The following is a 26,956-nucleotide window of genomic DNA, read 5'->3' on the forward strand; positions in this document are numbered from 1 at the left end:
TCAGGCGGATCAAACTTCCCCTGAAGGTAAAGAGGTCTCTTTGTTGGTGGGAGTCACAAGCAGTGATGAAGGGTTGCCTCTTCAGGGAACCAGAACGACTGGTGATCACAACCGACGCGAGTCTCCAGGGATGGGGTGCACACTTTCAAGAGCAAGTGACGCAAGGGAGGTGGTCGCAAAGAGAGACGACACAGAGCATCAACCTATTGGAGCTGCGCACAGCCCGGCTGGTGCTACACCACTTCCAGAAGGACATTGTGGGCCGTCACGTGTTGCTCCTCACGGACAACATAGCAACAAAGGCCCACATCAACCGCCAAGGGGGCACCAAATCAAGAACCCTCATGGCGGAAGCAGAATCTCTAGGGAGATGGGCAGAGCGTCATATGGCTTCAATCAAGTCAGATCACATCTCCGGAGTGGACAATGTGCGAGCAGATTGGCTGAGCCGGACAACCATCGACAACATGGAGTGGAGTCTCCATTCAGACTCATTCCATCAAATCACACTCCAGTCCGGTGTTCCGGTGATAGATCTCTTCGCCAGTCCAGCAAACGCCCAGCTCCCGAGATTCTTTTCAAGGTACAACACACCATAAGCAGAAGGAACTGATGCCCTTCGCTGCCATTGGCCGAGAAGCCTCTTGTACGCCTTTCCTCCGCTCCTGCTCATCCCACAAGGATCCAGAAGATCCTGGACGAAGGAGCAGAAGTATTTCTCATAGCTCCACATTGGGCCAGGAGATCCTGGTACACGGACCTAGTCAGCCTCTCTGTCCGCAGGCCTTGGAAGATACCTCTGGACCTTCTATCCCTAAGCCAGGGGGCCATAGTTCACCCAGATCCCGGCTGGCTCCAGTTAGCCGTCTGGTCCTTGAGGGGGACCTCTTGAGAAAGGACAAATTCTCTGAAAAAGTCATCTTTACCATCCAGGCATCGCGACATCCCTCTACTACGCGCATCTATGATGCCACTTGTGTTGCCTCTGACTCCTGGTGCTGCTCTCAAGGCGTGATTGCAGCTTCAGCTACCATTCCGCAGATCCTTGACTTTCTGCAACAAGACCTGGACAAAGGCTTGGCGCCCAACACTCTTCGTTGCCAAGTAGCTGCCTTGTCCACCATCTTAACTAGACACTCCAGTCTCCTTGGCGCAGCATTCTCAGGTGAAAAGCTTCCTAAAGGGAGCTTCCAACTTGCATCCACCTGTTTTTCACAGATTCCCCACGTGGGATCTTCCACTCGTCCTCAGAGCACTGACCAAGACCCCGTTTGAACCGTCATCTAACCTTGAAGGTTGTTTTCCTCATGGCCATCACATCGGCTAGGAGGGTGTCGGAGGGAGGACTTGTGCATTGTTCATACGGACCGTGTTACCCTCAGACTTGATCCGACCTTTCTGCCGAAAGTGAACTCATTGTTTCACAGGTCTCAGGAAGTAGTGCTCCCTAACTTCTGCCCTCACCCTCAGCATCCTAGAGAGCACACCTGGCACAAGCTAGATGTGAGGCGCACTCTCCGCAGGTACATCAAGCGGACTGCGGCCTTTCGTCGTTCCGAAGCACTCTTCATTTCTTTTCAGCCAGGTTCGATGGGACGGAAGGTCTCTCCTTCCACTATAGCTCGATGGTTGAAGGCTTGCATTAAGCTGGCCTACATGCAACAGGGCAAGGCGGTACCTCCTAGAGTGACAGTCCACTCAACCAGAAGCGCTACCACCTCAGCTGCTTGGGCAACTCAGGCCCCTGTGGAGGACATCTGCCGAGCAGCCACCTGGACTTCTCCGTCCTTATTCATCAGACATTATCGCATTGACTCTTATGCCGCAGCCAAAGCATCTTTTGGGAGGAGGGTACTGCAGCAAGTTGTATCTAATCCATGCTCCTCGCCTGTGCCTGTTTCCCTCCCTGGGACTACATAGCTTGGGTATGTACCATGCTTGGACTCTCCAAGCAGTGCACAGGAGAATGACCGTTGGCTTACCTGAACGGTCGTTCTCTGGGCGCTGCGGGAGAGTTCAACCCCACCCTGAGGTTTTCTCTTTCTTCTTGACTCTTTCAGACAGCTGCGAGGAGCTATAAGGCCATTGACAAAACTGATTCAGACAAGATGCACACGACCGTCACAGACCATCGCCTTCATTTTTGAACTGGCCCTCAATGAGGAGAGTAGGCGTGGCTAAAAGAATTAACTCAGTCCTTGGGCAAAGACTGAATTTAACCCATTCTTGGATTCTCCCGCAGCGCTCAGAGAACAACCGTTCAGGTAAGCCAACGGTCATTCTGGGATGGTCAATCTTTCTCAGCTCAGGGAAGAAGGCAATGGCAAATCACTTCTGAAAATGCTTCCAAGAAAAATGGGGGGCCTTGCCCAGGTAGTCACCAAGAATCAACACTGAGTCAAAAAGACAAAAACAACCTGTCTTCCAAAAAAATCCCTAGGTCCTGGTGATTTGTTTATGTCCAATTTGTCTATAAGGCCTACAATTTTTTTCCCTCATCACCTTTTATTTATTTGTAAAATTTATCAGCTGCCCATCTTATTAACAGCAATTTTGAGCAGCTTACAATATTACATGGCTCAAGTTCATCCAATTTCCTTCCTGGAACAGGATCTACTTGAAATATATAGTGGGGAATAAGAAGGTGTGGCATCCAGTGTCCTGTTTGACTTTTAAATTGTTTAACTGTTTGATTGTTTTACTTTGTAAAACTCCTAGAGAAGTCTGGGAAACGTAGCTGAAAGGGATCAAGACATAAAAGGAATGGAAGAATCCGAGGATAGAGTTAAAAGAGAGTCAACATACAATCCCTTTGTAGTCACACACGGACTAAGTCCCTCTCTCCCCACGCATACCCAGAATTCCATTGACCCTGTTAGGGTGTAACCAACAAGTTGGGTAGACAATATATTGCACAAGGCATGTTATGTATCTTTAAGAGAGGAGCTCTGCTAATTAGTAGATTACAGCATTTAAATTGCAGCTGATGTTGTTGCTCTCTCTCTCTCTTGATTGATGTATGATAACTGCTGTCTAACTGTTACTACTGTTGCTACTACTTACTGTGTGTAAGTTATTTGCTACTTGTATCCAAGTTATCTTGGTAGTATTGGACTGTTTTTTTCTGTGTATGACATTTTGGCTGTGTTTATGGATTTTGCTATATTCTTCAAAAAGTAAAGTTTATTTTGTTACTTTACTATCCATTATTCAGTGTGGTTGCTTTATCTATCGCACGCTGCGTATACTTTACAGGGTTGCTCTGTTATAACCTCGACCTGGGGTTCATTGCTAGTGCTTGATCGCACCAGTACCTTACATTGGTTATGGGCCCAGACGCCCTGCCTTAACCATAATTTTTTTTTTAAGCACCACTTTTTGGATAGTTTATTTTTGTGAATATGGCACAAGAACAGTCTGCTGCACTCTCCATGATTACCCGGTTTGATGGAACCAACTATGTTTCCTGGTCCTTGAAGTGTTCCCTACTTCTGCGTAGAGAAGAACTGTGGTTTGTGGTTCAGAACCCACCAGATGTTACAGATTGGGATCCTGCTGATAATGAGGATGCGAAGAAGATTGCGCAGTTTAACAGGGACAATGAGAGAGCTCTCTGCATTATTGGACTAACACTGAATGACCAGCAACTGGTCCATATTCGTGGCGAAGAGTCTGCTGCTAGGTGTTGGAACACATTGCGGAGAATTTATGTTCGGGACAGTGTGGGTGCTCATATTCATCTCACACGGAAACTGTTTAGAGCCCGTTTGCAAAAAGGTAGTGATATGTTGGCTCATTTAGACTTCATGAAGAAAACTTTGCAGGATTTGCAAGAAAAAGAGTTGATTTTTTCTGAGCTTCAACAGGTGTATATTATTCTATCATCGCTTGATGAAAGCTACGACTCTTTTGTTTCCTCATTGGAAGTTCTTTCACGAGATGAACTGACATTATCTGAGGTTACCGGGAGATTGCTTGAAGAGTCCAGACGAAGAGAGGATAGAGTTCAGTTCAGAGACAATCAATCACAAGAAGAAACACAGTTTTCAACTGTAAATTTTGTTAAGAAATGTTATTCTTGTGGTGGTAAGGGGCATATTGCTAAGAACTGTAAAAATAGCAAGAAAAGGAGTGTTGCTAATAGTAAAAGAAAAAGCAACAATGTTACTGTAACTGTAGCTAAGGTAGATAAGGCTGTAAACCATAGTTTCTGGGTGGTTGACAGTGGCGCATCCCATTCTATAACTAAGGTTAAAGAAAGGTTTGTTACTATGAAGGCTAGCAAACAGCACATTTCCTTAGCAAATGGTTGGAAAATTAAGGCTTCAGGTGAAGGTACAGCTTATTGTCCATGTATTAATGAAAAAATGGAAATGTTATATGTACCTAAAATGAAATTTAACCTATTATCTGTAAAAGACCTTGTGAAATGTGGGTTTACAGTAACATTTAAGAATGATAGATGCATTATTGAAAAGGAAGGTAATAGTGTTATTGCCAATTTGGAGAATAATTTATTTATTCTACATGAGAACTCTTTAAATATTGCGAGTTCTGAACCTGGTTATAAGAATAAACAGCCCCATGATAACTGTATACATCTACTTCATAGACGTTTAGGCCATGTAAATTTTAAAATGGTACGTCAAACTGTTATTCTATCTAATGGAATCAATTTGAAACCTTGTTCAAAATATCTTAACTGTAATGCCTGTAACCAGGCTAAAAGTAAGGTTACCCCTGCAAACCGGTTTCAAGGATTCAAGACATCTAAACCACTGGATGTAGTGTTTGCAGACCTAATTGGCCCTAAGAAACCTAGCTTAGGAGGTGCCTGCTATATACTCAGCATTATGGACCATTATTCTAGGTATGGTTTCTGTTATGTAATGAAATCAAAGGCAGAAACTTTCCAACATTTTACTAAATGGTTAAAGTTTGTTGAACGTAAGATGGATAAAAAAGTACTTTGCCTAGTCACTGATAATGGGTCTGAATTCACTAATCATAGGTTTACATCAATGTTGGAGAATGCTGGTATAGAACATAGGCGTTCTGCCCCCTACAGGCCAGAACATAATTCATTTATTGAAAGACGTGGTCAATCATTGCAGGCAATGACCAGAACTATGCTGGTTGATTCTGGTTTGTCAGAAAAGCTTTGGGGTGAGGCTATAATGTGTGCAAACCATATTCTGAACATAGTAGTTAACTCAACTACTGGTAAGATTCCTTATACTCTTTGGCATGGTAGGAAGCCTGATTTGAGTTATTTACACACATTTGGTGTCCCTGCTTGGGTGCATATTCCCTCACAGACTAGACGGAAGGATCAAAGCAGAGCTAGGAAGATGGTTTTTGTTGGGTACAATTCCAATCATAGATCGTTTAGGTTCTGGGAACCTGGAACTCGGAGAATTATGCACAGTGCTAGTGCTAAATTTTCAGAACATGTTGGTTGGGAGAAGCTAGAACAAGAGTTTCACAAGGTTTGTGATGATATAGATGTTGATCGTTTGGTTAATCATGATACACCAAATGAGCAGTTAGAGAATCAGGATGGTCCATCTATTACTCTGAAAAGGGAGGAAGATGTAGATGTAGAATCTACTCGTGAGGTGGAACAGGATGATTCTGCAAGTCCTGTATTGCCTAGGAGGTCTACTAGGGACAGGCATCCACCCGACAGATACCAAGCCAGTGTAGTATTGCAAGTTAGCATAGAACCTTCTAGTTTTGCAGAGTTAAGGCTGTATCCTGAAAAGGAAAAGAAATTGTGGAAAACAGCTATGGAGAAGGAGTTGAAATCCTTACAGGAATTGAAGGTTTATGAAGAAGCTAGACTCCCTTCAGGGGAGAGTGCAATTGGCTGTAGATGGGTGTTTAAAATTAAAAACGATGCTGCTGGCAATGCTATTTATAAGGCTCGTTTAGTTGCTCAAGGGTTTTCCCAAACTGAGAGGGATTACGATGAGGTTTTTGCTCCGAGCTTGAAAGCCTCTACGTTGAGGGCAGCATTGGTGTGGGCTGCGAAGTATCGGTGTAATGTTACCCATATTGATGTTGAAACAGCGTATCTGCATGCTCCATTGCAGCATACCATTTATATGAAGATGCCACCAGGTGTGGATTCTAATGGCCAGACTGGTTGTTGGAGACTTAAAAAGAGCCTTTATGGTTTAAAACAGTCCGGTTTTGAGTGGAACAGATGTATAGTAAATGAACTAAAAGCTATGGGATTTATTCCAGGTTTGGCTGATCCTTGTTTATTTAGACGGGTGAAAAATGGTTTGATCTCGTTGTTGCTTTTGTTCACGGACGATATAGCTATTATTACTATGTCTGAGCAGGAAGCTATTGACATTGTTTCACAATTAGAGAGTAAATTTAAAATCCGGAATTTGGGTGAAATTAAGCATTATCTGGGCTTAGACGTGGTTAGAACCAGTAAAGGTTTTAAGCTGTCGCAGGCTGGTAAAATTAATCATTTACTTAAGAAATATAGAATGGAGCTATGTAAGACTGCAAAGACACCAATGGCATTGGAGTTTAAACCTGAGGTTACTGAGGGTACTGGTTTTGATAAGGGAATCTATCAATCTTTGATAGGTAGCCTAATGTACCTAAGTAATTGGTCTAGACCAGATATATCATTTAGTGTGAACCAACTGGCTAGATTCAATGATAGTCCTTCAGAGAGGCATTGGCAAGCAGCAAAGCGTGTGCTGCGTTATTTGAAGAAAACTATCCACTATGCATTATATTTAGAACCGAATAGGGATTTAGTTTTGACTGTGTATGCTGATGCGAATTTTGCAGCTGCTATAGATAATAGGAAGTCAACTTCCGGCATAGCCTTTATGCTAGGTGGTGTACTGATTGGATGGAAGTCGATACGACAGAAACACATAAGCTTATCCACAATGGAAGCTGAGTTTTCATGTTTGTCGTTGACATGTACTGAGCTGATATATTATAAGCAGTTGCTTATAGATATGGGATTAAGTATCAATGAACCTTTTACTGTTTATGAAGATAATCAGGCAGCAATAAAAATGGCGACTAGTTTAGCTATTAAGACGAGATCGAAGTATACTGATTTGAGGTATCTTAATGTTCGACAAAGCATTAAGGATGGCCTGATAAAGTTGGAATATTGTTCAACTGAAGACAATTTAGCAGACAACTTCACTAAGGCACAAAGTTCAGTGAAACATACCTCATCATGTGAAGGTTATCATCTTACATTGTGAGTGGATATATTGATCTACCCAAAGGGGAGAATGTTAGGGTGTAACCAACAAGTTGGGTAGACAATATATTGCACAAGGCATGTTATGTAACTTTAAGAGAGGAGCTCTGCTAATTAGTAGATTACAGCATTTAAATTGCAGCTGATGTTGTTGCTCTCTCTCTTGATTGATTGATGTATGATAACTGCTGTCTAACTGTTACTACTGTTGCTACTACTTACTGTGTGTAAGTTATTTGCTACTTGTATCCAAGTTATCTTGGTAGTATTGGACTGTTTTTTTCTGTGTATGACTTTTTGGCTGTGTTTATGGATTTTGCTATATTCTTCAAAAAGTAAAGTTTATTTTGTTACTTTACTATCCATTATTCAGTGTGGTTGCTTTATCTATCGCACGCTGCGTATACTTTACAGGGTTGCTCTGTTATAACCTCGACCTGGGGTTCATTGCTAGTGCTTGATCGCACCAGTACCTAACAAACCCTTACCTAACTCCAAGCAGGTGCTGACACTTAGTTGGGAAGATTCCTGTGCATAGGCTTTAACAATGAATCAGTTTAATTAGTTCTTCATGTGTGAACCCTGTCTTACATGCCAGACAGAAAATGCCAATGCCACATAATAATCTTTATGGTGTAAGCAGATTTAGATGCCATTTGGTTTAATTATGTTTGGCTATAATTCTTTAACGTCCCTGTAGGCATTAATCTGTTCCTTTATGTTGCTGCACAGCCTTATATAGAAATATACTTTTAACTACTAAATATCTATTTATTTACCAACTGATATAGAGATGCTTCATAAGTAAGTTTGCCCTGCAGGTCTTTCAGTCCTGGAACAGATGGATGGTTCTGTGGTCTGAATCCACTGGGGATTATACATGTGCAATGACTGAATGATTAGAGAACTGCTATCTGCATTATGAGGCAAAAATTCTAATACTCTTCCTTGCTTTGCTTTTCTTATTTTGCTGTTGATATTAGTTTAATCAACATTATACATTTAGGATTCAACCTCCCACCTCCCATTTTCCATCTTAGCAATTTTTCTATTATTCCATTTGGGGCAGATAGTTTTGGCTTTTTTTTTGCTTGTCAAGTTTTTATATATTTCTCAATTACAAAATACTTATTTTCTCAACACAATAGACTCCTTTACTATAGAATGTTATCAGTTTCACATGCGTATTTTCTCCTAATATGGGACTGACTGTGTAATGTGCTAGTGACATCTATTCTTTCCTATGCTTTTATTTGTCAACAATGGAAGTGATTGTAAATCACTTATCTTTGAGCATTTCAGATTCCTGTTTCCAGGGATCCTTACAGTATCCACCTAGACAGTATGTACTGAGTATACTAATACTACTGTGGTTCATGCTGCTGAAACCGAAAGCAAATTACTTTCAGACCAACGCTATGTAAGAGTTCTAAATTTGTAATACCAAATCAGGATTTCTTTCAATGTTTTTTTTTATACAAGCCAGGAACAAAGTCTGATCAATACTGTAGAAGGGAAAAGTAATTGTGATTTGTTTTAATATTAGTTTTCTCCAAGTGCTCAGATGAAATGGGAAAGCAGACAAGCAAGGAAGGAATAAACTAGGATACCAGTTTTAAAAATATTAAAACAGTTAAAATAAATCACAATTCATTACTCACTTAACTATAGTTTTAAATTCTGTTTAAATTCTAAAGTCCCATATCATTTTAGCTTGTTCATTTCCTGTCACTTTCTCTATTTTAATGAACTCACCAATTCTTGCTTGCCAGCCAATTATATTTCTTACAAATTTTCCAATACACCATTGTTGCTACTTTATCATACCATTGTTGTCAGCCAACAGTCTTAACTCCTATAACCCATTTTTCACCAGATGCCTAGGAACTCCAACACCTACTGCTGTCCTTGATGATTCTCATAACAATCGAGCCAGTATGCGTTCTGTAATTTACATCTCACCATATTTTTTATGGCAGAAACACTTTTTGTCTGATTCCCTAAATAAGACCAGTCCAATATATACAGCTGTGTGAAAAAGTCCTGCATGCTTTCAGTTTTAAGCTGTATTTACATGTTTAATCAACTTTTCACTCATAGAAACTATACAAAATTAGTACTTTGATGAAAATGTATGTAGTCCGGTTGAGATGTATAATTTTTATTAATATAACCAAAGTCTTTTTAAGGCTTTGAATGAGTTTATGTGGTAAAACAAACACAACTTGAATTTTTGAGAATGTTAGAATCAAAAGTAGCCAATCAGCAGCGAGCTTTGGCTGACCAATCAAAATGCACAGAGGCTAAATCTATGAGCCAATCAATGTTGTCATACTCTCTGACTATAAATAGGCATGAAAAGTGATGCAGGCAAGGATGAAGGCCTTTGCTTTCAACACTACAGAGCAGCAGCATCGCATCATTGTGCTTCATGAAGAGGGTTACTCCTGTACAGAAATAGCCAAGAGAATGAAATGCCATCGCACCACAGTGAGCAGAGTGATTGAAAAATACCAAATAACTGGTTCACTTGATGACAGGCTCCGCTCTGGAAGACCAAGGAAGTTGGAAAAATGGCAAGATTGGACTCTGCAACGCATTACGATGGCTGACAGGAAGCTCACCTCACTTCAGATTACAAGAATTTGGGGTGAAACATGTGGTGTAAAAGTGTGCACAAGCACAGTGCATCACAGACTGCTTGCCAGAGGGCTCAAAGGCTGCAGAGCTCGAAGTAAACTTTTGTTCACCGACGCTCACCACTCTCGTCGACATGCGTAGGCCAAGAAGTATGCCAAGTGGACCAACGAACAGTGGGCCAAGGTCATCTTCAGTGACGAGGGCAATTTCTACTTGACTGGGAATTAGTGCAATAAGTATGTCAGAAGATTTCCAGCTGAAGAATTTAGGCTGTACTGCCTGAATCTATCTGTGAAGCATCCATTGCACGAGATGATCTGGGGCTGTATTGCTGCTTATGGTATTGGTCGGATACAAATCGTGCAGGGAATCATGAATTCCAAGCAGTATGTTGAAGTCCTGGAAAAGACCATGCTTCCTTCAGCTCAGTAACTTGTAGGGAAGGACTTTTACTTCCAGGATGACAATGCTCCTTGTCATTGAGCCAAGTCTGTCCAGCAGTGGATGAAGAAGCATGGTGTTCGACTCCTGGATTGGCCAGCTCAGAGCCCGGATTTGAACCCAATTGAGAACTTGTGGGCCAAGATTGGTTACAAAATAAGCAAGAAGCATCAGAAGACCAAGCAGGAGCTGACTGAATCCATTATTGCAGCCTGGCACCACATTGTCACCAAAGATCACGTGCAAAGGCTTATACAGTCTATGCCAAGCGATGCTGCCTGATAATAAGCAATAAGGGCTGGCTAATTTCATATTAGTAACCATGTTTGGTTACCTAAATGGTCCTTTTCAGGGCCACAAACAATAAAAATGTTAACAAAACACTAGCATCAGCCTTAGTAATTGCAACAAGTATGCCACTGGGTATGCATCAGTTAATCTGTTTTCATAGTCATTGTAAGCATGCAAGAAAATTCACGATCCCCATCCACACAGCACCAAATTGCAAAAAGCTCATGCTTTTCACTTAAAAACCACCAGTATTTATTTAAATATAACAATATTTGCATAGCAGTTAACATAAAATATCATGAAATCAATGGCCTATTCAAAAAGTGTCATAAACTGTAAACCATAAAGCATGCAGCACTTTTTCACACAGCTTTATATCATCATCCTCAGAGCACACGTCTCACAATTAGGTGAGCAAGGTGAGATTTGTGTTTTAAAGACTGTTTTAGTCCAGGCTGTCTATCTAGTTTTATATTTTAATTTTATTAAGATTTTTTTGGTTTTGCTCACAGTCCATTTGAAATGGACAGCTCAACAAATCATCATCATCATTTTAGCCATTCTCACCAAAACATGTATTTTACCATCTCAACAAAAATGCTTCTTAGCTGAAATGATAAGCAAGATATTTATTACTATTTATCCAAATTCTTCTCTGTAAGTTACACATATTCAGATTAAGGTTCAATGTGCATGTAGTATTAAATATCAGATTCTATTACTTAGCACAGTATCCTACAGATTATAATTTGAAGTTGAATTAACTCTTAATAACATTTGCTTTATCACAATTAAATATACCCATTTTTACTTTTATTTAAAACTCTTCACAGAAAAGCCATGAGCCGCAGCAATATTTTACTAATAGCTGTATTTTAGTAAAGCTTTATAAAATTAACTCACGTGTCTAGTGTGATTCATAATCTTGCCAACAGTTTTGACATTTTAAGCTTCAGTCTCTACATTAAGAGTATCTAAACATCTGATACTTTTAATTTATTTTGAATTATTTCACACTTTATAGTAAAAAGTTCAATATAAACAATAAGAATATGAATATTATCTATTTGTAATGTAGCATAATAAAAACTGAGCAACTCAAAACACATTTGATTTATTATTACACATTTGATCTATATCTACCTATCTATGATAACTTGTTTTGCTTCACTCAGTTGACACCAGTTCTATCCATTTAACAATTCTAAATCTACTTACAAAATAACCAATGTTTTTATTAGGAATAATTCCAGAAAACATCAATGAAGAAAATCATAGTTCATCAAGCTATATATTGACAGCTAGAAGAACAAATCAGGCACAACACTGGGAAAAATTAAATGTTGGCTATGATACAAGATTGGGAGACCAAACCTGGAGTATACGCAGCAATGGCAAACCTGACGGTATTCATTCAAATAGAAGCCTAACTATTATAAATTCAAGTAGGAATGACTCCCTTATGTATGACACATTACTCAACAAGGCAAATTCAGACAACTGTAATATAGTTTTAAGAAAACAATAACCAAATCAATCAAAAACAGTAATGAAATTAAACAGATACAACTAATAACCTCCAATGTTTAGTGTGATCAGCAGTTAGGGAAATAAATGAAGAGAATGGGAAGTATCAAAAGTTTTCTTTCATATTTTTATTTACCGTATTTTTCAGAGTATAAGACGCACCTTTTTCCCTCAAAAGAGGGTGAAAATCTGGGTGCCTCTTATACACTGAATACAGCATTTTTGGTCTACTAAAACACACCCCCTTCACCAAAATGGCCATGCATAGCCTTTAGGAGGCTTCCAGAGTGCTCCTGGGAGCTGGGGAGGGCAGAAATGGGCGAAAAATGGGCTGTTTTTTCCTCAATATTTCCCCCACTCAGCCCCCAGCAACATTCTATAACCTCCTAAAGGCTATGCATGCCCCTTTTTTGACAAAAAACAGGCCTGTTTTTACAAAAAAAATGACCACTTTTTGCTCGTTTTTGGCTTCCCCGCCCCCCCTGAAGCAATTTACAAGCCTCCTAAAGGCTATTCATGCCCCCCCTTTTTTTTCTTCAAAAAACGGACTGCTTTTGGGAGGTCTGCAAAATGCAAAAACCTTTTTTTTTAATTTGCCTCTTCAAAACCTTGGTGTGTCTTATACTCGTGAGTCATACTCTGAAAAATACGGTATATTTTGCTAACGATTGTTTATATTCTACATTGCTTTTCTATCATTACTATCTTCAGTATTGTGCAATTTCTATTTAAATAACATTTATGAAATAACAAAGTTTAAACAGCTAATTTCAGACTAGAAAAAACTCACAATATATTTATTAAAATTCAGATCTATTTTTGGTGATATATTAAGCATTCATTAACTTTTCCTCCACAATGATAGCATGTTTCATGTTTTTTATTTTATTTTATTTTTTATAAATATCTCAAATCAATGCGTGAACAGTGTGGCACCTGGATATCATACATTCTAATACAAATAAAACTAATAAAGTTAATCATAATTATTACATTCAATCAACATGTATTTCTAATAATACATATTTATATTAGGTTATAGCCTATCATTGTTCAATCATTCCACGTTTTCTCTTATTACTTTCATTTTGTTATATAAAAATGTATACACTAATATTCCCCCTTCTCTTATTTTTATCACTTATTTTAGCTTTTAATCATGTCACCCTTTATTAAACAACTTTTTCTTTCTTGCCTATCTGACATTTAATCATGTCACCTACCTAAAAAAAAGGAAAGGAAAGGAAAAGCAAAACAGAACAAAAGAGAAATCATCCATCCATTGTCTCTTGTCCGCTTTAATACTTTAATTGCTATGCTTTAGAGAAAAGAGAGGGAAAAGCAGAAGCAAATCAAAACAGTTTTAAAAAATCATCTATCCATCGTCTCTTGCCTGCTTCAATACTTTAATTGCTATGCTTTTTTTATTTGCCTCCCAAACGCCTCTCTTAAATCTTTATCTCTGTCTACGTCTGCTTCTTGGATGTTCAATCTAGGTGTTCCTCCCCCATTTACTGTCTTCCACTGCCTAATTTCTAAAATTTCTACCCAGGCCCCTATCTCAAACATACTTTCCAACTCTCTTACTATATTTTCGCCCTGGTTTAATTCATCAGTCACTATTATTTTCATTGTTATCTCCTCTTTGTCTTTTTCCTCCTTCATTTCTTCTGTTGAGTCCTCCCTTTCCTGGGCGTCTTGGTCTTTACACATCATCCCTCATATGATATTTTCCATGTTTTCCATAGTCTCCTTAAATCCTTTCCCCATGATGTCTTTTGTATTTTGAAAAAGTAACTCCATCTCCCTCAGAGTTCCACTCATTTCTTCCTTATTAAGTATCTTATTTTTTTAATTTTTAAATTCACCTTTTATCCAACAGTCCAAGAACTATTTATTCAGTCCCTTAAGTTGCCCTTCAAGGAGTGCACTAGACCCAGTTCTTTATGTTCCATAGGTAAACAATCAGTTCCATTTAGCTAGTTCCAGAGGTTATAAAAAGCTTCTTTGCATCTCCTTTACAGATTCAATCTTCTAGCATAGCATTCAGGTGTCTCTTTAATTAAATACCTTCCGCATTTCCGCATATTTAAATCTCCAGTAATCATGGGGTAGCTAAAAATAATCCAATAGATATTGTCACTATCCTTCATATAAGTCAGTGATGGCGAACCTATGGTATGTGTGTCAGAAGTGGCACGCAAAGCCATATCTCTGGGCACACAAACCATTGCCTGTTGCTCTTCAGGGTTCCAGTGTGCCAACCAGCTGGTCTTCATGCACGTGGAAGTGCCGGAAACTGGAAGAGCAGCCGTTCAGTGCACATGTGTGTGCTAGGAAAATGATCTTCCAGTTTCCGTTGTGTGCATGCACATCAGCCAGCTGGTCTTCGCATGCATATGCATGCCAGAAACCGGAACACCAGATGGCCGATGCTCATGCATGCAACAGAAACCAGAAGATCATCCTCCTGGCACATGCATACAAACTGGGCGGCTGCTCTTACGATTTGTGGTGTGTGCATGCACACCGGCCAGCTGGTCTTTACGCACACACACATGCATGCCAGAAACCAAAAGACCTGCGCATGCATGTGCCAGAAACTGGAAGATTATCTTCCCGGCATGCGCACCAGGTGGCGCCCACATGCGCGCTCCCATTTCGGCATTCGGTATAGGTATTAATGATAATAATAATAATAATAATAATAATAATAATTTTATTTGATTAGCCGCAACCCTCTCCCGAAGGACTCGGGGCGGCGTACAATCAAAACGGATAAAAATACACATAAGACAAACATATATACAAAAAGAACAGAGACATATACATGTGTGCATGGAGGAGAGTTGACTTATAAGTGAAAGACAGTTAAAAACACAATTTAAAATCCCCTTAAATAAAATTACTAAATTAAAAAAAACCATCAGGAGCGTTACGAAGTTATGGTTGAGCCAGGCCAGCTATTTGGAAAAGGTGGGTCTTGAGCTTGACACGGAAGGAGCGGAGGTCAGTAGTGGTCCTAATATCCGGGGGGAGGTCATTCCACACTCAAAACACACTCTCGCCTCCCTAGCATATTTTTTGAGATATTGAGAAAAATAAGTCTTTAAAGTATTCTAATTAATAAACAAACTTTAATAATAAAATAATAAAAGTATACCTTTTGTATTTTGAAAAAGTAACTCCATCTCCCTCAGAGTTCCACTCATTTCTTCCTTATTAAGTATCTTATTTTTTTAATTTTTAAATTCACCTTTTATCCAACAGTCCAAGAACTATTTATTCAGTCCCTTAAGTTGCCCTTCAAGGAGTGCACTAGACCCAGTTCTTTATGTTCCATAGGTAAACAATCAGTTCCATTTAGCTAGTTCCAGAGGTTATAAAAAGCTTCTTTGCATCTCCTTTACAGATTCAATCTTCTAGCATAGTTACGAAGTTATGGTTGAGCCAGGCCAGCTATTTGGAAAAGGTGGGTCTTGAGCTTGACACGGAAGGAGCGGAGGTCAGTAGTGGTCCTAATATCCGGGGGGAGGTCATTCCACACTCAAAACACACTCTCGCCTCCCTAGCATATTTTTTGAGATATTGAGAAAAATAAGTCTTTAAAGTATTCTAATTAATAAACAAACTTTAATAATAAAATAATAAAAGTATACCTTTTGTATTTTGAAAAAGTAACTCCATCTCCCTCAGAGTTCCACTCATTTCTTCCTTATTAAGTATCTTATTTTTTTAATTTTTAAATTCACCTTTTATCCAACAGTCCAAGAACTATTTATTCAGTCCCTTAAGTTGCCCTTCAAGGAGTGCACTAGACCCAGTTCTTTATGTTCCATAGGTAAACAATCAGTTCCATTTAGCTAGTTCCAGAGGTTATAAAAAGCTTCTTTGCATCTCCTTTACAGATTCAATCTTCTAGCATAGCATTCAGGTGTCTCTTTAATTAAATACCTTCCGCATTTCCGCATATTTAAATCTCCAGTAATCATGGGGTAGCTAAAAATAATCCAATAGATATTGTCACTATCCTTCATATAAGTCAGTGATGGCGAACCTATGGTATGTGTGTCGGAAGTGGCACGCAAAGCCATATCTCTGGGCACACAAACCATTGCCTGTTGCTCTTCAGGGTTCCAGTGTGCCAACCAGCTGGTCTTCATGCACGTGGAAGTGCCGGAAACTGGAAGAGCAGCCGTTCAGTGCACATGTGTGTGCTAGGAAAATGATCTTCCAGTTTCCGTTGTGTGCATGCACATCAGCCAGCTGGTCTTCGCATGCATATGCATGCCAGAAACCGGAACACCAGATGGCCGATGCTCATGCATGCAACAGAAACCAGAAGATCATCCTCCTGGCACATGCATACAAACTGGGCGGCTGCTCTTACGATTTGTGGTGTGTGCATGCACACCGGCCAGCTGGTCTTTACGCACACACACATGCATGCCAGAAACCAAAAGACCTGCGCATGCATGTGCCAGAAACTGGAAGATTATCTTCCCGGCATGCGCACCAGGTGGCGCCCACATGCGCGCTCCCATTTCGGCATTCGGTATAGGTATTAATGATAATAATAATAATAATAATAATAATAATAATAATAATAATAATAATAATAATTTTATTTGATTAGCCGCAACCCTCTCCCGAAGGACTCGGGGCGGCGTACAATCAAAACGGATAAAAATACACATAAGACAAACATATATACAAAAAGAACAGAGACATATACATGTGTGCATGGAGGAGAGTTGACTTATAAGTGAAAGACAGTTAAAAACACAATTTAAAATCCCCTTAAATAAAATTACTAAATTAAAAAAAACCATCAGGAGCGTTACGAAGTTATGGTTGAGCCAGGCCAGCTATTTGGAAAAGGTGGGTCTTGAGCTTGACACGGAAGGAGCGGAGGTCAGTAGTGGTCCTAATATCCGGGGGGAGGTCATTCCACAGGGCTGGGCCCGCCACAGAGAAGGCTCTGCTCCTAGGCGCCGCCCCATGGCACTGTCTGATGGACGGCACCTGGAGAAGTCCCTCTGTGCGAGCGGATGGGTCGTAGGGATGTATGGGGCAGAATACGATCCCGCAGGTAACTAGGTCCTGAGCCATGGAGCGCTTTAAAGATCGTGATCAAGACCTTGAAACGCACTCGATAGACCACAGGAAGCCAGTGCAGCTCGCGCAGGAGAGGTGTCACATGGGAGTACTTAGTACTCCCCATAATCACCCGCGCGGCCGCATTCTGGACCAACTGCAGTCTCCGAGTGCATTTCAAGGGAAGCCCCATGTAGAGAGCGTTACAGTAGTCCAGGCGAGACGTCACCAGCGCATGGGTGACTGTGCGTAGGGCGTCCCGGTCCAATAGGGGGCGCAATTGGCGCACCAGGCGAACCTGGTGGAACGCCCCCCTGGCCACGGCTGTCACATGTTCATCCATGGACAGCCTGGCATCCAGGAGGACGCCCAAATTGCGCGCCCGCTCCACGGGGGCGAGTTGAATGCCCCCAATGGCCAGAGATGGAATTATCTGGTTGAACCGGGGAGCCGGAACCCACAGCCACTCCGTCTTGGAAGGGTTGAGCCTGAGTCGGTTGTCATCCATCCAGACCCGTACGGCTTTCACACACCAGGACATCACTTCGACGGCCTCGTTGGGGTGGTTCGGGGTGGAAATGTACAGCTGAGTATCATCATATTCCCAAATTCCTTGTAATTTTTCCTCTTGGCAGGTGCCATTCTCCACTTAAATTTCAGTTTACTAATCAATCGTCATTTTGGTTGTAAAACAGTTATAAAAGCAGAATAAGTTTTGTAAGTAAATAGTTCCAGCATTTTAAAATGCCTTCCCAGTAGCACGTCTTCCCAATTTAGGAGTCTCTATATTTCAAAATCTATTATTCTACTCTCCTGCACCTTTCATTTCTCATTAGGTATTTTCTCAGAGTGTCTCAAAATGCTTAGACGCTGCTTTAACACATAGTTCTGAGAAAATAGGTCTAAATTGTTTCTTGGGGTTAGATTTAAAGCAAAAGAAAAATCCTCTCCCCCAGTTCCAGCACAATTCACCTACTTCGCTCCAGCACCAGTCTTAGATGTTCTTCAGTTGTCCCAGCTTTGTGGCAGCCATCTTTAGGCTGTCTCTTCTTCTTGCCATGGCTGAGAGGGAAAAACAACCCAGGACCAGACAGGAGAGCTGCAACCTCACAGGATGCCCCTCTTTGCTTCACCCCACCCTAAAGGGCTGCTTTGGCTCCCTCCGGAACCCACAAACAAGAAGAACTAGTATAGGAGATGCAGAAACCCGTTCCCTGTGTCTGAAAAAGGCCGTGCTGACAACTAGAAGTCTTTCATGTTAATACATAACCATATAATCTTTTTACTTTTATTGTATGACCTCAGAAGATAATTGTCTTAAATCAATAAAATGCTGCCAATTGTTAGAACTTTGTTCTAAAATTATACTTAAGAGATTCCCTAAAAACAGTTGTTCAGGATATATTTTATTATAGTATACATTTCTGCCTGTATCTGTATGAGGGGATACAATTACCAAAAACATTCATTTCAAAAATCAGCATGCAGATCGTGCTCATATTAAAATAGTTTATAAAAAAGATTACATTACTGGAATAACAAAAAAAGACATTTAAAGGGAGATTTGAACATCATTTTTAAATTACATTTCCCAAGATTAATTTAAACCTAATGCTTATTTAAACCTAATGCTAATTTAAACATAATGCTTATAAATCTGTAATCAAATTTATAAATATGTTGTTGCAAATCCCTTATTTTTTTCACAAGGATATCCTTATTACCAATAATTTACTATATGGATTGCTGTCATTAACTTATAAAATTAATACTTACTGTAACACTGGTAACTCTGAAGTAATCATTTTGTTGCGTACTATGACCTGCTAATGTAACCAAAAAGATATCTTGTAGAGATATCTATCTGTCAATGTCTTCGTAATTGTTTTCAAATCCAACCTATAAATAAAACAAAAAAATATTAAACACAGTTTTGAAGTGAAAAGATAAGATCCAAAACAACCGAAATTTTAAAAATGTGAAAAAAGGTTTTTCAATCAGAATGATTTAGTGTTTGGAATATTCAAAATCAAAAAGAAGCATTCAAGCCAACTAGATTACATTCTAGTCAAACAGTGTAATTGTGTTTTATAGTCATGTGAAAAAGAAAATACACCCTCTTTGAGTTATATGGTTTTACATATCAGGACATAGTAAAAATCATCTGGTCCTTAGCAGTTCTTAAAAGTAGGTAAATACAACCTCAGATGAACAATACATGTTGTATTACACCATGTCATCATTTATTTTATAAAAAGAAAGACAACATGGAGAAGCCACATGTGAAAAACTAAGTACACCCTTACTGCTTCCATAGATATGAAGAGGTTAAGTAGCAGCCAGGTACTGATAATCAAGTTCAACTGATCATCAGCAAGTGTGGCTACCTGTATAAAAGTCGAAGTTTTGAAACTTGCTGGTCACCAGCATTGAGATATGTGTTAACACAATGCCAAAGGGTACCGTGTTTTCCTGAAAATAAGACCCTCGAAATAAGCCCTTGGCCTTATTTTTGGGGAGGTCTTATTATTTTTGAGGTGCAGGAGGCAGCAAGCGTGGTCATCTCATGACTGCTGCTGTGTTGCAATATTTTTGGGGAGGGCTTATTTTCGGGAAAACAGGGTAAAGACATCAGCAATGATCTTGGAGAAGCAATCATTGCTGACCGACAATCCGGAAAGGTTTATAAGCCAATTTAAGGTCCATTATTCTACAGTGAGGAAGATTATTCATAAGTGGAAAACATTCAAGACAGTTGCCAATCTTTCCAGAAATGTACATCCCAGCAAATTCACCCCAAGCTCAAACCGTGCAATGCTCAAAGAAATTGCATAACATCCAAGAGTTACTTCTCAGACTCTACAGGCCTCAGAGTTAGCATGCTTATGTCAAAGTTTATGACAGTAAATCAGAAAAAGATTAAACAAGTATGATTTGTTTGGAAGAGGAGAAATCCTCATCTCTCTAAAAAGAACATGGCAGTACGGCTTGATTTGCAAGGTTGCATCTGAACATATCACAAGATTTCTAGAACATCATCCTTTGGAACGATGACACCAAAGTGGAGAAGTTTGGCCATAATGCACAGTGCTACGTTTGGTGAAAACCAAGCACAGCATATCAACACAAACATCTTATACCAACTGTAAAGCATGGTGGTGGAGGAGTGATGATTTGGGCTTGTTTTGCAGCCACAGGACCCAGGCATCTTGCAGTCATTGAGTCAACCATGAACTCTTCCGTATATCAAGGTATTCTAGAGTCAAATGTGACACCATCTTTCTGGCAGCTAAAGCTTGGCCAACAATGGGTCATGCAACAGGACAATGATCCTAAGCACACCACCAAATCTACAACACAATAGCTGAAAATGAAAAGACTAGTGGAGTTGCACTGGCCCAGTCAATATCCAGAGAGATGTGCAAATGCCTACAAATCTCAACAAATCGAATCAATGTTGTAAAGAAGAATGGGCTAAAATTCCCCTACAATGATGTGAAAAACTAATAAAGTCATACAGAAAACTATTAACTTAAGTTATTGCTAAAGGCGTTTCTACAAGTTGTTGAATCTTAAGGTGTACTTAATTTTTCACACATGGCTTCTCCATTTTGCCTTTCTTTTTATAAAATAAATCACAACATGGTGCAATATGTCATGTGTTGGTAATCTGAGGTTGTATTTACCTACTTTTAAAAACTGCTAAGAACCAGATGATTATATCCTGATACATAATAATAATAATAAATTTGAATTTATTAGCCGCTCCCTTTCCAGACAGGACTCGGGGCGGCGTACAATAAAACATATAAAACATAAAACATATGTACAAACACATAAACATACATATATACAAAGACATACATGCACGGAGGAGGTAACAAATTACATCACATTTAGACAGTTAAAAATCACCATTAAAATACCCCATTAGTAATAACACAATTTAAAAATTTAAAAAATTTGAATGGACTGTCAGGAGGAATAAGAAAAAATTTACGGTTGAGCCAGGCCAGATAATTGAAAAAGGTGGGTCTTCAGCTGTACACGGAAGGAGCGGAGATCGGAAGTAATCCTGATGTCACGGGGGAGGTCATTCCACAGGGCTGGGCCCATCACAGAGAAGGCTCTGCTCCTGGGTGTCGCCCCCCGTGAAACCATAGAACTCAGAATAGTTCTGAGAGGATGTATTTTCTCTTTCACATGACTGTACATCAGTATAATATCTTAGACATTATTTCATGTGTAACTATTTAATTCATTTATTATTTCTCAGCTGTCTATTCAGTTACAGCACTAAAGATGGCTAATAGTAGAATCTAACACCAACACCACCCTGCCAAAGAAATAAGTTAAAAGCTATGCAAACATTAATAATTAAAAGCATGACAAAGAAATGAGTCATGCTTGTTCTAAAAGGAAAAAAACACAACTGGGGTCAAACACAACTCCCAAGAGAATGCCCTAGTCAGTTTTGAAGTAGTATATGTATATATGTGAAGAGAGTGCAGGTGAGTCACAGAACACGTAAAATTGTGTGTGTCGGTGCATTCTGGATCCATTGCAGCTTCTGGATGGTCTTCAGAGACAGACCCATGTAAAGCACACTGCAATAATCCAAACAGGAGGCGACTAAAGCAGACTTCCCCAACCTTGGGTGGAGGTTGGGGTGGGGATGATTCCATGAGAGCAGCAGGCAAGCACACATGTGGGCACAGCTCCATTTGTGCGAGTTTGTGGGCAGGCACACCCACCTCTCATGCAAATGGAGTGCACATACATTCAGCTGCTGCTCGCACAAGTGGGGACGGTGTATGCGCATGCTCAACCATCAATTCTGTGGCCCAGTTCCAAACTGCTGAAGGTCCAGTAATGGGCCATTGCCTGGGGTTTGGAGTCCCCTAGACTAAGGCATGTGTGACTGTGACTAAGGTCTCCCAGCCTAAGGCCACTCCAGGGAATCACTCTGTCTTGCTAGGGTTGACTCACAACTGGTTTCTCTCCATCCAGACCCTTACAGCCTTCAGGCACTGATTATTTCCTTATGTCTGAGCTTTAGGATATAGAATAGGACCAGAAGCATAATATATACATAGAAATAAATGATATTTTTTAAAAAAGAACAACAAATCATTTTGAGAAAAAATCTAGGAGGAATAGCAAAAATCCACTCAGTAATAGTTGAGTATGCTTGGTGTATACAGAAGGATAATTACTGATGGGAACTAATGAGAGAAGAGGATGGAATGATATATCTGCAATTCTAAAAAAGGAACATTCAACACTATATATGCATAAAACAATTCTACATTTCATATCATTGAAACAATTATAGAAAGTTCACAAATATATGTAAATCAATTGCACTCCCCAGAAGAGTGGAGCTAGGGACAGAGAAAGGATGGAATTGCTTGCTTGATGTCTTTTCTTCTCCTTGTCTAGCAAAGACATCTCTCCTGCAGCAGGGTAACTAAACTTTTGCCCATCTTTTCTGCTTTCCATCTCATAGGTTAGGTCTCTAGTCTCAACCAAACTTTGTCAGAATCACAGTGACACTTCAGATGCAATGCCCACTAGACCCTTAGGGAGGGGAGGTTGTACCTGGAAGGAAGCACCGTTTGATGTGAGATCTCAAGAAGTAACTGCATGGTATAACCAAGTAAGCCCTGTTGAGCTGGGCCATATTCCAGCCTAGCTGTGGCCTAGCAACCTCAGTTCCTACAAAGTATTTTTTGTGGGCTACAGAAATTGCTTTAAAGGTGCAAGCAGCCCATTGGCTGTAAATTTGAGATCTTTATTACATCTAAGTGCAGGTGTCATAATTAATTTCTGCCTCATTGGAAATGAACAAAGAATGTCAGTCCTCTCATCCTCCAAACATAACATAACTTGTGAATTGTGTATAATCTAATTCAAAGGGGACTCTTTAAAGAGAAAAAAGCAGAAACAGAATATGCAAGCTGAATGAAGATAAAATGGATTTTTAATTATTAATAAAATATTCAAAGACTAAGTATATGTAGAATTGTTATTATCTGGCCTTCCAATTACAACCCATATACCATATATTGGTTTGGAAACTTCTATGTTTAAATGAACAATTCTGCTAATCTACAATTTATCAGAAACCAATGGTAACACTAAAATTATAATAATTTCTTTTGTTTGCAGTATGAATTCTACTTGGAACACTAACCATCTATTTTATAGCTTCTATATTTCTCTTTTCTTCATCAGGCATATTAGTGTGCATTAACAGCCAGATCATATATATACAACATTGCTTGTGACCTACTAGAAAGTTGCTATAGCAACCACTGCTTTCAGCAATACATGTTATGCATTTTAAGTACCATCAGAGTGAGTATAACATGCCTGTCATTAACAAGCATAGCTTATAATAGCTCAAAATAAAATATTAACTAAAAGTATAGTTTGCAGATGGAAAAATCTAACTTAATATCTAACTTAAATTATCTTAAGTATATTTAACCTAGAATCAAAAATAAAACTATTTATAGAATATAAAAGCCACTTGTGACTGAATATCAACTAGTAGTGAAATTAGAAACTACAGGTAAACAGCTTGAATTTGAACTCTTAAAAGGAAAATAGCTACAATGGTAGTATACTATAAATAATAGTAAATTGCAATTTAATACTTATTGACAAATATGAATGAGTTCACTCAAGGTCATTCATATACAACAGTAAATACACAAGAAATAATTAGCCTCTACAAATTGTTAGCTTACATGCTCGCTCTTCCCATGTGACCAGCAAAAAGAATAATACTAGGCATTTGTTCATTCTAGCAGATTCCAGGCTTCCTTAATGAAACTCTAATTTATTAAACTATAAGAACAACCTAATATTTGTAGTTGGCTATACGTAGTAACATGACGAAGGAGATGGAAGAATCTGTGCTCAAGCTTGACATCTCACATATAACCATTTCTATATATAATCATAAATAATAATGTTAAAATATAAACATCTTAATTAGTATTATGAGTTGGAGTGACATTTTATTGCCACAATGACATTTAAAAAATTGTCAAATTGTTGCCATTTGACAACTGCTCAAAAAGAATCTTAAGCCCCCTCTCTGGCTCCAGGGGAACTGATGCACCTAATCTTTTCATATCTAAGAAGAACAATGAGGGTCCTTAATACTCTGGTTGCTTTCTTACAGATGTTTCACCAGACTAGATAATATCATCTGTGAGGGAATGGAGTTTGCTCTCAATTTATATTATAGTGCAGGGGTGTCAAACTCACGGCATCACATGATTTATCAGAAATTTTCTCCTTCACTAAACCGGGTGTGGGCGTAGCCAGTGTGTAACGCAGGCTGTGAGTTTGACAGCCTAGTTATAGTGGCTTGCCCTGTCAGTGTCAATAGGAATGGTGTTTGGGCCACTTACTGTTTAGCTTGTTTGGCAGTTCCTTGATTGGGGTATTGTTTACTTCTTGATTGTTGGTCTGATGTTAATATTGGTATTATTCTATGGCCATAAGGACGTTGATTGCAGGTGGGGAGATGTTTTGATCTTTCTATTCTCTTTTTGGTTTGTTGATTGCCTGTTTTGTACAGTATGTAGTTGTTTACTGATGTCCAATTTGTCAGAATGCCAGGCTTTTTGGAATTATCGTGTGTTGGAAGTTGATTTGGTCTAGAATGGTCACAGCTTCCCAGTTGAAACTATGGTTAATCTGTCCATATGTTGTAAAAATAAAGAGTTTTCATCATCATTTCTGACATCTAGTTGGTGCTCATTAATGCATTCCCAAGGCTTTAGGCATTTGGGCCTTCCAGTGACAAGGTGCTTCAACTTTTAGTACTGTCTCAAGATGGACCTGGTGCACAACTGGGGGTCTTTATCAGGCCCAAAGAACCAAGAGCAACATGTGGAGTTGACTCTGAGCAATTTCTTGTTGTTTGCCTACAAAAGAATCTTACAAAACTAATGAAATTATCTGCATGACATAGTTATTTCTTGCAAACTGCTGGGGAGAGAGGGTTCCATCTTATTTTTTTCCTGCCTACCAGACATTCCAAGCTGTGCTGTCTCTTAGCCTTCTGGGACAGTTATTTTTGCCACTCCACCAAGTTCTCTTGGTTTCACAACTCCTGCTAGAAGAGCAGATGGCAGCCTTGGTTAGGAGGGTCTTTGCACAGCTTCAGGTGCTGCATCAGTTGTATCCATTTCTGGATTTGGAGGCTTTGCTCACAGTCATCATGCCCTTATGACCTCTCATTTGGATTATTGCAATGCTGTGGTAGAATGTAGTGTAAAAGCTTCCCACAGGGCAAAGAGAGAGGAGTTTGGAAAGTCTAGTAGGCAGGTTAAGGTGGCCTCTCCCTAGCATTATATCTCTAGTTACGCAAATACTGGCTTTAGTCTGGCAAGATTCTGTCTGTAGGTTAAGAATAATGAAGAAACTACACAAGAGTAACTCCATGTATTACTCCTTGGAGTTTGCCATCAATCTTCCCAGTAAGGAGGAAAAGTTTAAGAATGGCAATGGATCTGCAGGAAGCACCACCACCACCACCACCATTTCAGACTTCATTCCACCAGAAAAATGGGGCTGCCCCTGAAAAGCACTTGGAAGCTTCCACTCGTGCAAAATGCCTGGGGCCTCAAGTTTACAAAGGGCCCCATTTTCTGCTATTGACACAGGATGACATTAGAATGAATAATGGAGTGAAACAAGGTTGCATCTTGGCCCCTACATTATGTAACATCTATCTTCTGTGATCTGGAGATGAGACTACTTCAGGTTGAGGGCCATTGTCTAACAAAGGGTAAAAGGAATATTTGTGCTTTGTTATATTCAGATGAAGCTGTTCTTCTTTCATTTATTAGATTGGGCCTGAAATACCTTCTTGAGGCACTAGCTCAGTGTTGCTGAGAAAATCAATTATCCAGAGTCCTAAGCTATGTTCCAACTTCTGTTATTCTGTTGGAAACTGGGTAATGTCCTCTAATAACAAAAGTTTGTTAAGCCCTATAAAGTTTTCATTATAGATGTTTTTGAAAAGAAGGAAATCCCAAATGAATTCTTTGTCGATATATGGTTCAAACAAGTAACTCAAAAGATTAATCAAATTTGCACTGATCAAGATTCTCTAGGGATGTGACATTAGCAATTCATTGTATCAAAGACAAAGCAGTACAGGAATTAGTAGCTAAAATCAAAGTATCATGTTCATCTGCATCATTTGGAAATAGATGTATTTTTCGACTCCCTATATATCTCAATAGCTTATATTTTAGAAAATGTAGAATAGCCTTTTCAAAAGTCAGATTAAATATGTTTTGATTGAATATGCTATATGGTAGATTTTTTAAAAATTCCCATCTCTCAAAGGTTTGTCTCTATAATGGTACTAATCCTGAAACAGATCCTATTTTATTGCACTGTGAATTTTATAAGTCTTCAGCAGGAAGTTGACCTATTTTAAAATCTAAACCAGGATATTTTTGAGTATATAAAATTTTTACTTGCACATGAAAATCCCAAGATTACAGTGGCAACAGCCTGATTTTTAACTATAGCTATAAAAACAGGGCTTTAATAACAAATCAATGAGTTGGAGCTTTAAGTCGATTATATAATATTTATTATTTACTTGTTAAGTTAGATTATGTTGGTAACTTGCTCTTAGGTCTTCTGAATCTAAGTAAAATTGATATTTTT

At 39.3% G+C, this 26,956-nt stretch overlaps 1 protein-coding gene across 3 annotated transcripts in view; it reads right to left on the minus strand.

The window, feature by feature from the left end:
• STAG1 (STAG1 cohesin complex component) overlaps positions 1-26,956 on the minus strand; it is a 219,827-nt gene that overhangs the window by 145,291 nt on the left and 47,580 nt on the right. For all 3 annotated transcript variants that reach the window (XM_081955375.1, XM_081955376.1, XM_081955374.1), the window contains exon 2: positions 19,025-19,147. In XM_081955375.1, coding sequence (XP_081811501.1) covers positions 19,025-19,053 — 29 coding nt within the window. In that variant the 5' untranslated portion in view covers positions 19,054-19,147. The remainder of the gene's footprint in view (positions 1-19,024; positions 19,148-26,956) is intronic.

Source organism: Natrix helvetica (genome assembly GCF_964273705.1).
Source record: "Natrix helvetica genome assembly, chromosome: 5".
In the NCBI taxonomy this organism is placed as follows: Eukaryota; Metazoa; Chordata; class Lepidosauria; order Squamata; family Natricidae; genus Natrix; species Natrix helvetica.